Source organism: Pogoniulus pusillus, chromosome 25 (genome assembly GCF_015220805.1).
Source record: "Pogoniulus pusillus isolate bPogPus1 chromosome 25, bPogPus1.pri, whole genome shotgun sequence".
Taxonomy (NCBI): Eukaryota; Metazoa; Chordata; class Aves; order Piciformes; family Lybiidae; genus Pogoniulus; species Pogoniulus pusillus.
In genome coordinates, this window is record NC_087288.1 from 14245294 (window position 1) to 14261760 (window position 16467).

At 38.5% G+C, this 16467-nt stretch overlaps 1 protein-coding gene across 1 annotated transcript in view; it reads right to left on the reverse strand.

The window, feature by feature from the left end:
* Positions 1-408: 408 nt before the first annotated feature.
* GPATCH2 (G-patch domain containing 2) overlaps positions 409-16467 on the reverse strand; it is a 138255-nt gene continuing 122196 nt past the window's right edge. The window contains exon 10 of the mRNA XM_064164520.1: positions 409-4195. Coding sequence (XP_064020590.1) covers positions 4026-4195 — 170 coding nt within the window. The 3' untranslated portion in view covers positions 409-4025. The remainder of the gene's footprint in view (positions 4196-16467) is intronic.

Here is a 16467-nt window from a genome sequence, read left to right on the forward strand (position 1 = left end):
TTTTGTGTGAGTTCTTCTTGGCAGAACAGTTTTGGAGAACTGTTTGTAGAGAAAGCACAAGGTCCTGTCACAGTTACCAAAGTAAATACATACTTAGGAGTGAAGAGAACTTGTATTTAAACATCTTAGAAAAATATGATAACAGAAGTACTGCAAATATGTTAAAAAAGGTATTTTCTGCTGTTGTGGTGTAACCTTTTCAGCTGGATAATAACACCCTAGGAAACAAGTCCTAGTAAAAAGGTACATATAAAGTTGTATAATAGATTTAGCATAATATGCATCTGCTTGGTACAAGATATTAGCAACCTTAATTATACTTTCAGAAGCAGTATGTTCTTGTACTTACCTGTACAATAATGCTGCTATTAAAAAGGGCAGATTAAAGAGAAGAACACACAAACCCCGTGCAGAACAGAATCTATTTTATTTTATCTCGCATTTGTGTGTTAAAGCAAAGCATTCTATACATATTATTTAGCTATTTACTGCCATTCTACACCCATTAATGACCTAATTGCAGAAAGACAAATGCAGAGACAAACTTGTTAAAATGAGCATACTGATAATGCTTCTCTGACTTTGAGAAATACTTACTTTAAAAGAAGCCACTGCTCATGAGTCTCTTTTGTCAACAGGTAATGGCTCAATTCACAAAACTCTGAGACACCGTGGAACATGTAGCAGAATGTAACGCTGATCATATGTAATGTCTCTTCCCAAGACATTCTGCAGAGGAAGGATATTATGGTAACAGCTGAGCTACTGATTAATCAAACATCTAAATGGAAGGAATCTGTCAAATGATGAATAGTAACTTTTAGATACTAGATGGTCCCACATTTTTTAATGTAGGCAAAAAACCCTTCAGTGTCACAGTCACTAAGAATTATTACCTGAAAATACTTGTATATGTGTTTTAAAATAATGTCAGCCAGCTTTATAGCAGGTATTACAGTAGGACTGCAAGTTAGATATGGGAAAAACCTGAAGAAAAAACCCAGCAATAAATCCAAGTACTTTGACCTGTTTCAAAGCCAACTTACACTGAGATGTCTTAGAAAGGAAAACCTGTATAACTTATTTTTGTTTTTTAGTTATAAATGTACAAAATCACACTACTGGAGTATATTTAAAACCACTTCAATGACATCTGGAAAAACAAATGAAATGATAACTGAATTTTACTGCAATTAAAAGAATCTCAAGACACTACATTAAAATATTTTAATGTATATTTTTTTTTCTAGCAGCTCCTAACAGATAAAGTTATTACAAGAGGGATGTGGAGATGCTGGAGCATGTCCAGAGAATGGCCACGAGGATGCTCAGAGGGATAGAGCACCTCTCCTATGAGGACAGACTTGAAGATAAAGTTGACTGTCAGCTGTGGAAAACAAAGTGTGTCTACTTCTATGGGAAAATAAATCTAATAGTTTCTCACTAATAAACTGATTTGAAACAAAAATCTCTAACTTTCCCAACCAAACTAAATAGTTCTCCTGTTATGGTTGTTTACCAGGTTGGCTGCTTCATTCCATCTGTAAGAATGGATGAATACAGAATTGAATGGGCTACAGAAGGTTTCTCTCCACACCTATGCATTGCTTCCCTCTCATTTTTTTTTTCAGTATGAAACATTTTCAAGTACTTTTGGAGCTGCAGACTGACTGCTGCAGTAAATTGTACAGAAATATTTCATACATGAAATATTTCATGTTACCTGTGCCATACTTACTTAGAATTTATAGCCTGAGATATGTGGGTATTGCAATCAAAGCAGAACAATGGAATTTTAACAGAGAATGAATATTCCTTTACATTTTTGCAAACAGAGCTAGAACAACTTGACCCTAAAGATTCACTCTGACAATTCACACTGTAGAAACAATTTTCAGGAGCTTTTGATTGTGGTGTACAATACAAAGAGGTCCTTAAAACTCACTTGCCCTCAGTAGCACACTGGATTGAAAGAATGGGAATGTGTCACATGCTTTCACTACTGTAAATAACATTTACACAGGTGGGCATCTTTGTTAGCTGCAGAATTTCAGGCTCTCAGCCCTTTGCAATTATGTGGCCCTGAAATTCTTTGGATGTGGAATGTACTGAACTCAGTTTAATTGTGCAAGAGACATCTGTAGTGGCAACGCACACTATGCTATGCCCCCAAACCCTTCCAATAAAAAGTATGTGTGTTGATTATAAATCCCAAGTTTAAAATTTCTTATAATAAAAGCAAAACCACACAATCATATCAAGTCTTTAAACAGCAATAAATAATTCTTCTGAAACTCAGAGAATATGTGCATTCAGCTATCATTAAAAACAGTATCAGGTACCAACCTTTTACTCTACACCATGTGTATGGTGAAACAATGCTCTCGAACCAGTGGTACTCTCACAGCAGAAAGCATAAACATTTCTTGCAAGCAAATTCAGTGCTATAATGTTGCTGCTACTTCTTTTCTTAGTGTTCTTTTCTGTAAAAGTATGTTAAGTTGAGGGAAAGTAAAAGTAATAAACTCACTTCCTAAACTGAATCCCTGTGTTTCACTCACATGAAGGAAGCTGTGCTCTTTTCAGTCTAAGGAAATATCTTTGCAAACATCTGGAAGCAGGAATTTTTCTCTACAGTTTGGGGAAGAGAGAAAGATTGGAGAATGAAAACCTGTACCCTCTGCAGTCACAGTATTTATTGCCAGCTGCTACAGGAGTGTGTGAGGAGGGGGGCAAGATTTTCTCCTTAGCCTGTCTGAACAACAGTTTCCTTCAGCCCTATCGCTTAATTTTAAAGTAGAATTTGTTTTATATTGCAGACCAATAAGTACCCTAGGAGCTTGATTGGTTGGTGCTTAATGAAATTGCTTCTGCTGACATTAGATACATTAGGATACTGATTAAAACACTTAATGATCTCTCTTGATTTTAAATTGCTAGCTTAGATTTGCGAGATGCCATCAAAGTATCTTTTCTTCCTTCCTTTCCTTCACCCTAATCCTGCTTCTCCTTGCCCTTTTTCTGTTCACAGTCTTTAAAGGTTGTGGCTCATTGGCACCAGCACGATCACAAACCAAATGATAACACCGTGTTGAACACTGCATTGTTTAAAATATGTCCAAACCCAGAATATAAACACTGAAAGACAGTCATCTTCAAAATACAATTTCCTGGTTCAAAGCCCAAACTGTTCTTAAATGTGGAGACACTGAGGATTATGAATATAAAAGGGAAATCCAAAGTCAGAATAAACTTTAACCTTTCAAAATACTTGCTGAAAAAGATAATCCTGTAAATGTAAAAACAAGTATAAAAGCTTAACTTTTGAGTCTGAACGTGGGAGACAGCGATGCATTGCCAGATAATGGTGTTGGAACAGCATTCCTATGACAACAAAACCATTTTTCATGCTCTTATACAAAATTGCATACCATATCACCTTCCAGTGGGGAAAACTGTATCTCTTATGGGCAAAATGACAGCTTATCCTCAAATACTGTTAAACACGAGAAATGCTAGGTTTGGAAACTTTGCCTGAAAAGAAAGAAAACAAAAGAGATGCAGAAAAGTACTATTTTCCTTGAGAAATCTTGCCAAGGCTCTCGAGATGAAATTATATTTAAACAAAAATAATTTGCTTGTATACTAAAACTTCCTATATTGGAAGCTTTTATGAACAAAACATCAACATACTGAATTTTACGCTTAATACAAACTTTAAGACCACAGAAAAATAATAATAATAATAAAAAAAAGACTCAAGAAGTTTTTGTACATTTTAGCACCATAATAAAGTTAGACTTGTATGCCAGTTCTATCACTGTGGTTGTACCTTACAGCTGGTGTAGCTAATGTGAAGCACATCGACTTGAGTGATCTTTGAGAGAAGAGTAACTGGACTTGCTGATCACAACAAATAATAGGGTTGATTTTTTTTCATTTCCTTTTCATTATGTTTTTTCCTCTTGTCTTTTTAAAACTAACGTTGAGCTTTATTTGTCTTGGGCAGCCAGAGTGCATTTCTGTCAGCTAAATCCAAGTCCGAGTCCTTTTGGTCTCTGGATGGCTCGTATTGGCTCTGCTATCCCTTTGCCGTCTGGTCCGAGGCCTGTGCCAGGGGTCCAGCCCATGCTCTGAAGCATTCTGTTTCCAATGTTGTTTTCTGGGATTGGTTGGGTGTTTTCACCTACAAACCCTGAGATTAAAGAAACACACAGCATTAATCAGCACTGCCTGCCATGTGGAGAAGAGCAGGATAATCTCCCTTAAAGCTTTGAACCTTATTCCCCTAATTCATCTAATAGGTTGCTAGAACAGGCTGTCTTTGCACATGTTGACCTTCTGACTGCATATGATTCTAAATACTCTCTTATGCTTTATACCTAATGTTTCTAGAGACTCAGATTTTTAAGGATGACAAATATTGCCACAGACCTTTTGTATCCAGTACAGTGGATTTTACCTCAGTCTCAAAGAACATCACTACTCTGCACAAGTCTACCAACGTATCAGCAAGATTACCTGAATTTCTTTGTCCTATAGTTTCTAAGTTGAGGTATATCATAGTAACATGACCATACTGTCATTCTTAGCAATATTCAAAGAATCATAGAATCAACCAGGTTGGAAGAGACCTCCAAAATCATCCAGTCCAACCTAGCACCCAGCCCTATCCAGTTAACTAGACCATGGCACTAAGTGCCTCATCCAGTCCCTTCCTGAACACCTCCAGGGACGGTGACTCCACCACCTCCCTGGGCAGCCCATTCCAATGGCAAATCACTCTCTCTGTGAAGAACTTCCTCATGCTCAAGATCTCTTTCAATAAGACTGCTAGTTTGAAGCTAGCTGGGATATTTTAGTGAGAGGAATTAGATTATAGGCTGTGAAAAAGAAACAATGGTGATGTCTACTTCACTCATAGGCTTGTTGAGATGTGTAAGAACAAGAATACAAACATAGATAACACAGTTGCTATTTGGCTTTGGCTGCCTCCCTTCTCTCTCTCTAACCTGCTGTATGTGTAACTAATCCATCTGCTTCCTAACTCCCCTCGCCGATTCTCCAAACTCACCTTGAATGTAAGGCAAAGTCTTGGATAAGGTAGAGGGGTAGAAAGGAGGTGGAAGGGTGGTTGGGAGCCCCTCCTGGGTACTCTGGTTTCTGGGAGGGCTGTTGTATTTCTTTTTAACTTGTATCTTTCTGTCTATAGCTGGAAATATTGTAAATATCTGGTTGTATATTGTGCTAAGCTGTGAATACAAAGCTTCGTTCTTTAATTTCCAGCTGCTGAGTCTAGTCTGGGTGATTTTCTTTGGGGGGGAGGACAGGTAACACCCAAACCATCACAAAGACACAATAAATAATTTCTGACTCAACAATTACAGGTGTTACAGCCCAGGCAAGTGGTCTACTATTCTGAAACTCAGTTATACCTTTACCCAGTTTGTGCTTTAGCTGAACACTCTAAGAGACATTTGATACATCCAAGTTTACTTCTGGTATTTTCAAAGCCACTGTAAGTGGTGTTTACATTTTTCTCCCTGCAACATCAGTACTTCCAAGAAAAGCTGCACACATACTGCAGAAAAGAGCATCAGAATTTCAAAGGTTAATATAACAGATTCAGTTTTTTTCATGAGATTTTTTCCCCCATGAAGGCATCATTAAAAAAAAAGAAACTAAGTAACAAAGTTGCTTATTCCACCTCATCCACCAAACTCCTCAAGCTGGAGTTTAGAGATGAGACATGGATAAGACAGTGGAGGTGAGACATAAGATGAGACATGTTCTATATGTTCCCATACAGAATAGAATCAACCTGCTAGGAAGAGACCAGATTTTTTGCTGTAACAGATGTACCTTTCTGTATGAATTTCAATTCTCAAGACATCCAGGGCAACCTCATAAAAAAGAAGGAACAATCCAAACCCTAATGTGTTATTTAATAAACTGATGTTTCTATTTTTTAGACTCTGAAGTAGGGCTGTGGGTCTTTTTTTCTATAACTGATGAGATAAGTGAAATAATCTTTGTCTTCAGATACATATAAGTACTTCTAGAATGCATAAAACCTTATAGTAGCCTTTCAGTATCTGAAGGGGGCCTACAGGAAGGCTAGGGTGGGACTATTTACAAGGGCTTGTAATGACAGGTCAAGGAGTAATGGGTTTGAACTGGCAGAGAGGTGACTGAAGTGGATGTTAGGAAAGGGTTCTTTGCAGTGAGACTGAGGAGACACTGACACAGGTTGCCCAGGAAAGTTGTGGCTGCTCCCTCCTTGGAGGCGTTCAAGGCTAGATTGGATGAGGCTTTGGGCAGCCTGTTCTAGTGGGAGGTGTCCCTGCCTATGGCAGGGGGTAGGAACTGGATGATCCTTGAGGTTCCTTCCAACCTAAACCATTCTATGTATGCTCTTTTTCCTTCCACTGCACACGCTTTTCTATCTCCTGTTAGAAGACTCAAACCACTTTCCTAGGATTCTTGCTTTATTCTCACACATCCTCAGATTAAAAAGAAACAACCTCAGATTAAAAAGAAACAACCCAACATAAAATCAAGCAGAAACCACCATAAACTTGTCTTCACAACCCCCTTTTGGGAAAGCAATCAAACAATATCTACTGTCCAAAGGATAACGTGTTTGGAGGCTTTGTATTGCAGCAAGAATAAGGCAAGACCAAAATCCCAAGCAACTTGGCTGTATTACTAATTGGTTAATTATTCCTTCTTGCAAATGAGGTGAAGATGGATAGCTTTTATTTTAATTGTAAAAAAATAGTTAATATATGCAAGCAATCATTAGCAGCAAAGCTTTTTTTATACAAACACTACCTATATCTGCCTACACATTTCATCCATCATTTCAAAAATGTATCTGTAAAGCAGTATAATTTTGCATCAGAAGAATATGGATAGCAGCCATTCCCTTTTCTTCCATTCCACAATAAATCACCAATTGGGAAAAAAAAACCCTTGCATTGCTGATTGACTGTATGATGGGAGAGCTCTTAAAAATCCTGCCTACACTGTGTGCTATTCCCCTGACTCCCATTCCTGTGCTTTGGGCATTTATTTTCTAATTAAAAGCTGTAATTGTCCTTGCAATATTCATCTTCAAGTTCAGTTTTTAATTCATGCCTCTGGCATTTTTTGGACTAGCTGGTAGGGCCTGTTAGATAGAATGGGCCAAGCACACTGGCCTTCAAAATGGCTGTGCTTCCTCTGGGATGTGTTCAGTCTTGACCCACCCAGAAGCAAGAGCAAAATCAACCCACCGATCCATCCCACTAAAGTCAGTTTTCCCAAGTGTAGTGCTGTGAGATTCTATAGGTTTATACAAGTTTCAATATTAATAACTTCAGAGGAGAATGTCAGGGGCTGGAAGGGACCTTGACAGCTCATCCAGTCCAACCCTCTTGCCAGAGCAGGGTCACCTACACCAGGTCACACAGGAACGCGTCCAGGCAGGTTTTTAACATTGTCAGAGATGGAGACTCCACAACCCCCCTGGGCAGCCTGTCCCAGTGTTCTGCCACTCTCACAATGAAAAAAAAAATTCCTCATATTTCCATGGAATTCCTATGCCTCAACTTCCACCCATTGCCCCTTGTCCTGACATTGGACACCACTGAGAAGAGCCTGGTTCCATCCTCTTGGCACTCACCCTTTACATATTTATTGTGCTAGTTGGAAGCTAATTGGAATATATTAGTGAGAAAAATTAGATGATAGGCTGTGAAAAGAAAAACAATGGTGATGACTACTGCACTCATAGGCTTGCTGAGATGTATAAAGCCATGAACACAAACCAGATAAGACAGAGCAGGGAGTCAGTGTGTGTGCATGTCTCTGTTGCAGTTGGTGCCCTGGGCTCCTTCTGTGTAACTAATCCTTCTGCTTTCTAACCTGCCTTGCTGACCTTCCAACCTCACCTTGCATGCAAGGCAAACTCTGGGATAAGGTAGAGGGGTGGAAAGGAGGTGGAAGGGTGGTTGGGAGCCCCTCCTGGAGACTCTGATTTCTGGAGGGGTGCTGTCATAGAGTCATAGCATGGAATGAGTTGGAAAGGATCTTAAAGATCATCTAGTTCCAACCTCCCTGCCATGGGCATTTCTGTATTACTTTTAACTTCTATATTTCTGTCTATAGCTGTAAATGTTGTAAATATCTGCTTGCATATTGTGCTAAGCTGTGAATAGAAAGCTTCATTCCTTAACTTCCAACCAGCTAAGTCTAGTCTGGGTGATTTCATAAGACTGGGAGGGGCAGCTAACTCCCAAACCATCACACATTTATAAACATTATGTAGATCACTCCTCAGACTCCTCCTCTCCAAACTTGAGACCCAGCTCCCTCAGTCTCTCACCATGAGGAATTTGTAGGAATCTCCTCTGCAGAGCCTTTTCTGTCTACAGAATGAAAATGTTTTTAGCAACTGTAGCAACGTGGTTCCTGATCCAGCAGATGAGTAATAAGTAAAAGTGGCTGCCATTACACAAGTGAGGAGCAGTGACTCACCTGAAAAGACAGCACTGTAAAAAACCCTCACTTATGTTCCTTCTCTTTGCAGTGCTGACAACTGAAATAAAGAAGAACCCAAACAGGCCATCCTCAAACCTTTGTATATACGAACCGACACACTTCGAAGTCTACACATATCATGCATATGACCTTACATAGAAGGAAGGTGGAACCTATGAATAGAAAGGGGCAAAAAAAAAAAGGAAGGCAAAACCAAAGAAAAAAAAATAATCACATTTGTTTAAATTTGGTATGATATTTATGATGGCATTAAAGGCAGATTTCAGTGAAAAATATGGGCATGTAATTTTTTCTTAACAGCTGTTGAGACAGGTATGTCCTGGTTAAACAGTACACTAGCATTCAGTGCCATACCCTTGATTTTACAGTGATTGCCATGAATTAATTTAATTCCATCTGTAAGCTAAAATCAGATCAGAGGTCTAATGCTGCTGCAGGCTCCACATCTGTTTAATCATTTTTGGATACAACAGCTTGCAAAAGTTCAGGTTTTAAATTTGCTTCGTATCTAAGAAACAATATTACACCAGTGTACCACATCTTCAGCAGGAAAAATAGGAGCCCAGGCACAGTTTTCATTCGACAGATCCATTTTATTTGCAAAATGCTTCTAATAAATTAAAAGCTCACCAATTAAGTTATCATTTATTAGAGAATAATAAAAGAACTGTGACTCTGTATACCACTATTGTAACAACTCTTATTTGCATGATCCAACTGCTGGATAAAACTAACATCAAGCATGTCTGGTTTATACCAGGGTGAATAAATTCACAATACAGAGGCTCAATGTGTTAAACAACCCTAAATTTCCCCCTCAGTTGTAAGAAACAAATGAAGGCATATTGAAGTAATTTCATCTCTGGCCACTGAACTATTTTTGATGTTAAGAAACATCAAAATAGGGTTTTTAAACAGTTCTGAGAAAATGATACTGTATATAAATACAGTTTTTGGCCTTTCATCTTTCTTTTATATGATTAAGACTCGTGAGCAGAACAGCGATGCCTTTGCAGTGCATACCACAACTATTATTTCCTCTTCTATCGCTCCCAGCAGCCATAAATCCTTTAAATCCTTTCCTAGAAGGATCTCTTTTTGCTTGGGTAATTTTTGCAATACATGGCCTGCTAACCCTTACCCCCTACCCTGGATCTCACTTATGTCTATCACAGCAGAGTCAGTCTTTCTACCTCAAATCTTCCAAGGAGCATTGTGGATGGTAATTCACTTGCGTAATTGGCTCAAGAGATGAAAATCTTGTATCTGCCTCTCTTAGCCACTAATCTATCCAGCTGACTGCAAGCCTAATTGGCAGCTTGTTTAGTAATTTGGATCCTAAAGTGTTGTATTGATGTTGGATAAACAGCCAATGGAAGGAGAAACGATACATGCTGCTTCACTTTAAAAGCCAGTGCACTTTCCCCCTCATTTTCTGCAAGCATTTAGTATTCCATCTCTTCTTTTTCTGACTCCTCAACAGCCAGATGAACAGTAGGGACTGATCCTGACACACAAGACAATTTTACAAGGATTGCTATCAGAAGAACACATTGCTGCAGCATATCCTTTTTATGCCAGCTCTCTCTTAACTAGCAGAATGGGAAATCAGGCTGCCTAAATGTTTATATTCTTTAAAGTGTTTTGGATAATTACACAGTCAGTATCATGAGCATAGCTGACAGCCATGCTGTGCGTACACAGCATACTATGGCTGCATATCCAAAAACCCCAACCACAAACCTGCTATGAAAACGCTGTATTTGAGACTGCATGCTCATACTAGACTTCCATATATCCCTCACACTGAGCTGCCCAAGACCCTGTCTACAGAATAACCTTAGAATGATTATAATTCAGGTGAGTCTGCTTGCACTGCGCTTTATTCTATCAAGCAGAGATATAAAACCAGCAAAGAGGACACAGACACAAACTTAAATGGGTGTTGGAAACCTCCATGGTTACTCAGTATTCATGGTACAGTTTTGTTAATACCTGCACTGCCACATTTTAAATGCCAAGGGGTATAAAAGGAAATGTTGCATAATTGTGGCATGGGTAAATGCATTCTTTCTCGTGGCACAGACCCTAGATTTAAATGATTTTTCAACTCTCCTGAACATATAAACATAAATCCACATACTGATGAAAATTGAGACACTGGACTTCAGGTTTGACTGGTCATCTGGTATCATGGGTCACTTGGAATTGGATTTGCAGGTGCTTTTCTCCTTCCATGCTTAACTGGACTACACTGTGTACAAAGTGTGACTTTGTTCAGTCTTTACTACTACTAAACTTGGTTGAGAAGAGTTGGAATCATTAGATCTATCCCACTCTAAGGGGCATCTCTTGAATATCTCCTGTGGAGAGGGACCTGGGGGTCCTGGTGGATAACAAGTTAACCATGGCACAGAAATGTGCCCTTGTGGCCAAGAAGGCCAACAGGATCTTGGGGAATATTAGAAGACTGTGTCCAGCAGATCAAGGGAGGTTCTCCTCCCCCTCTATTCTGCCCTGCTGAGACCTCATCTTGAATACGGTGTTCAGTTTTGGGCTCCCCAGTTTAAGAGGGACAGGGATCTGCTGGAGAGAGTCCAGCAGAGGGCTAGGAGGATGATTAAAGGACTGGAGGGCATAGCTTATGAGGAGAGGCTGAGGGACCTGGGGCTGTTTAGTCTGGAGAAAAGAAGACTTAGAGGGGATTTGATAAATGCTTCAACGTAACCGAAGGCTGCTAGGAGTGGGGGGACAGGCTCTGCTCACTTGCTTCCTGTGGCAGGACAAGGAGCAGTGGGTCTAAGTTGCAGAAAAAGAGGTTCCACCTCAACACAAAGGGGAAGTCCTTTACTGTAAGAGTTGCAGAGCACTGGAACAGGCTCCCCAGAGAGGTTGTGGAGTCTCCTTCTCTGAAGACTATGAAGGCCTGTCTGGATGTGTTCCTCTGTGATCTGTGTTAGATAGTATTGTCCTACTCTGGCAGGGGGGTTGGTCTCGATGATCTCCTTGAGGTCCCTTCCAGCCCAGACAGTTCTGTGGTTTTACATTAGAGGAATCATCAAGCTTCTACCCTACCTATCCGGGGGGCCACCAGGCCCCCCGGCCTTTAGATCCCTGCCACCAGTCACCCAGTGTGCACCACAGACTCACCGGTGATGATGGGAGGAGGATCCCTCTGCCCAGCTGGGCAAGCTTAGGGCTTGTCTGTCCTGGAGCTGATTATAAAGGGCAGTCTGCAGGGAGGTCTAAGTGGTCACACCTGGGGTGGGAGGGGACTCCAAAGAGCCCAGGTGCTGTGGGTTTAGGGCTGGGAAAGGGCCAAAATGGGGTGGGTGGGGTGGAAAGGGGGCAGGTATGGTGTTCCAGTGTGATCTGGTACAGGTGGTCCTGTTCTGGCAGGGGGGTTGGACTTGATGTTCTTTCAAGGCTTCTCAGAGTGATTGTGGAGTCTCCTTCTCTGGAGACTTTCAAGGCCTGTCTGGATGTGTTCCTCTGTGGTCTGTGTTAGTATTGTCCTGCTCTGGCAGGGGGGTTGGACTTGATCTCCTTAGGTCCCTTCCAACCCCTAATATCCTGTGATCCTGTGACTGTCTTTCCACTTGAGTCCAAAGGAGGTCGGTTTTATATCTCATATAAGCTGACAAAAAGACTGTCACAAACTAACATTTTGGAAGATGTATTCTCACTGGAGACTATTCCAAAGCATTGGTCAAATCCCTTGAACATCAGCAAAATTGTTCCCTTCTCATACGCATTCCCTGACTTAAAAAAAAAAAAAAAAAGACAGACTTGTAACCTTAGACTGAAAGCCAGAGGGAAGGGATTTAAATCACAGTAATACTCTCAAAACAGACAGTGTGGTTATTGCTAATTTCAGCAGAACGATCATGGATCAAATTGATATTAGGACTATGCACATAACTCTAGCTCTACATGATTCTAACTGAAATTGGGATGGATTGCCGAGATACTGGAGGTGAAGTTCCACTTCTATTGCTTATTCCATGGTTGGAGTGTTACCTTCCATCAAATTATTTTCATTTAAAAATTCATTAAAGTTAGGAAAATGCATCTGCCTATCTTTTACTACAGGCTAAATAACCATTTGCCTATTTATTTATGCAAACAATGCTCACTGTCATCTCTTTATCAGTGATGAAGGTACCAGAATGTAAGTCTTACCTACTACACTAGCATTGGTAGTTTCTGTAGACTGAAAAATAAACTTCTCTTACAATCAATAAATCAAAATTTTCCTTCACTGTAGGAGAAATCAAAAGCAAAAACTTCTTTATGACACTTGTTTAGCACACGTCTCTGCTATCCTTCAGGAAAACGTTGGCATAGCCTTTTCCTTCTTCCTTTTCATTCCCTCCTCCCTTCTTTTAATTTCTATAGCTGGACTTTTCCTTTTAAGTCTCCTTAATTTCTGTCATCAGTTTCAACCCTGAGGTTCTCACTTTCACAAGACAAGGAGCTGCTTTCACACGTGGAAGATGCTCTGCAAAGTGGAATCGCAGATGTCACATTTACATGTTTATGTTTGCTGTCTCTTTCTTTTTTTCCTTCTCTGTTTTTTTTTTTTCCTCCTTTTTAATGTTTTAAAATTTTTTTATTCAGTCTATCACTCATTTCAGCTCTCCAAGCCCAAAGTATTTCAGTGGAGTTGAGTCTTTCAGTTCCTCTGCCCAGACTACACAAGAGGTGTTTAAGGCCAGGTTGGATGGGACTCTGCCCGTAGCAGGGGTGTTGGATCTAGATGATCCTTGTGGTCCCTTCCAACCCTGACTGATTCTATGATTCTACACTAGCTTTTATCAGAAACTTTCCCAACAATTGTAAAGCTTTTATAGAAAGACAGAAACCAGAAATTCAGACTTGCCTGTGCTGGAAACTTGACCAATTAACTTTATATTCTCACATGATGCAAATATTTCCTCCTATCTTAAAAGCTATTTTTATACTTGGTAAGTGGCAAAAACCTTCTGCATAAAGCTATTCAGGTCTGTGCATTCAAAAAGTAAATGATATGTTAACAAACCTTTAAGAAAAGTGATTTCTTTGCATAATCTATAGCAAAGTCTATTTTCAGCAGCACTCCCTGTTCCCTCAGGAGAAAGAAAAACTAGTCACCATCAAATGAGTGGTTGTTGTGTAGAACTGGGCTAAGAAGGTACATTGACTGGGGAAAATGCACACTTATTTCCTCCTTGCCATGCCTGGCTTAGCCTTTTTAAAGCAGAAATTTCTTGTCTATTAAAGATACTCTCGTTAGTGATATGTTGATTTTCTTGAGAGTGAAGTCAATGGAATCGAGTGAAGTCACGGAATCATTGAGTATCTGGAGTTTTAAGTGGCCCATAAGGAGTATCATTGAGTCCAACTTTCAGTGCAGGCAATTTGAATGGTTTTCACAATCAGAAACAGCAACCATTGGAATAACCCCCACTGTAATATGGGGAAGTATTTTTGAACCTTCCACATTACAGAAGATGATAGCATTTTGAAAAGTGAGGTACAGCCATTTTCTATCCACCTGAAAGTTTCTTCTTGATTTTATATTGGCTGTGCATAGAGCCTGAAGAATATTGTCTTTTTGCTACATCACAAGACATCCATTAGCAACTGTGAGTTTAAGCCCAGTTCTTGTTGCTCTGCAGATCTCACTTTCTGAAGCTTGCTACTCAACTCTCCTTGTTACTCTGGTGTTTACATGTAAGGTGCCCAGCCTTAACTCAAGCTCAATGTGAAAAGTCTTTTACTCTGGAGGGACAGAAGTTTCCAGCACTGGGTGGCACTCTGTGATCTTATAGTTTTTGAACCGATTCAGTGAGAAAATGTCAGAAGAAAAAAAAAGAAACAAGAAAGGAGTCTCTAAACTTGAATGTTCTACAGAAACCAACCAGCTAACAAAAAGAGGATCCATAGGCTGGATAATGAAGCACCAGAAAGGACTTTGGAAAACTAAGCATAAGAAATGTAGGTGCATTCCCTACACAAGCCAGTGTCACACAGAATCACAGAATCAACCAGGTTGGAAGAGATCTCCAAGATCAACCAGTCCAACCTTGCACCTAGCCCTAGCCAATCAACTACACCATGGCACTAAGTGTCTCATTCATTTTTTTTCCTGAACACTTCCAGGGATGGTGACTCCATCACCTCCCTGGGCAGCCCATTCCAATGCCACTCTCTCTGGCAAGAACTTCCTCCTAACATCCAGGCTATACTTCCCCCAACACAACTTGAGACTGTGACCTCTTGTTCTCTTGCTGCTTGCCTGGCAGAAGAGATTGACCCCCACCTGGCTACAGCCTCCCTTCAGGTAGTTGTAGACAGCAATGAGATCACCCCTGAGCCTCCTCTTCTCTAGACTAAACACCCCCAGCTCCCTCAGCCTCTCCTCACAGGGCTGCGCTCCAGACCCCTCACCAGCTTTGGCGCCCTCTTGTGGACACCTTCCAGTACCTCAACATCTCTCTTGAATTGAGGAGCCCAGAACTGGAAACAGTATCATCCCATGACAAAGGATTTCTGTTTATGGAGCTATACATTAAGCATACAGAAGATCAGTGAATGAAACCAAAAATGAAGCAGGTGTAATAATAGATTGTCTAGAGTTTTAGAAATACATTGCCATCTCATACAAGTACACAAAAGTCTGCTCTTTCTCTCAACTACATCACTAAGTTGACCTTCACCACAAACTCAGCCTCGGCCACCTCTGTTATCACAGTGTAATTACAATCTTTTTCAAATCCTCATTTTGGTACTGTAGATATTCAGGTCTGATTTTTAATCACTGACATATTAAGCATCAGCAAAATAGTTTGCTTAGCTGTTCTGTTAGCAATTTTTAAAAAGGAATGAAAACATGTACCCTTTTGATTACCTTGTTAAAGTGAGTCATGATGGCATTACAGCAGTGCTCAGTACTTCTGCTCTAATTAAGAATCTGTCATATTTTTCATTAAAACACATTCTTTAAAATGAGACTTTTAACTTGGTCATTTCAAGCGGCACCAGCTTGAAGTGTGGCATGCAACTAGATAAAGAAAAATGACAACTGAAATTTGGTTTTGCAAATTATTAGCTGAAGTGCCTATAAGATTTAGAATAATTTATGCATTCTATTTATATTTATTTTATATAATTATATTCATACTGTTTGTATTTATTTTACATTTATATATTTATATTTCTTATATTTATATTAGGTACATTTATTTTATAGTTATATATTTATATTTATTTTATTTACATTGATTTTATTGATATTTATTTTATATTTATATAGTTACATTTATTTCATAGTTACATTTATATATTTATATTATTTACATTAATTTTATAGTTATATATTTATATTTATTTTACACGCATATATTTATTTTATTTACATTGATTTTATAGTTATATATTTATATTTATTTTATTTACATTGATTTTATTGATATTTATTTTATATTTATATAGTTACATTTATTTTATAGTTACATTTATATATTTATATTATTTACATTGATTTTATAGTTATATATTTATATTTATTTTACACGCATATATTTATTTTATTTACATTGATTTTATAGTTATATATTTATATTTATTTTATTTACATTGATTTTATTGATATTTATTTTATATTTATATAGTTACATTTATTTTATAGTTACATTTATATATTTATATTATTTACATTGATTTTATAGTTATATATTTATATTTATTTTACATGTATATATTTATTTTATTTACACTGATTTTATAGTTATATATTTATTTTTATTTTATATTTATATTTATTTATGTTTATCTAGAGTTATTTTACAGTTATATATTTATATTTATTCTATTTATATTTATCTCACAGTTATATATTTATTTTTATTTTATTTCCATTTATTCTATTTAGATTTATTT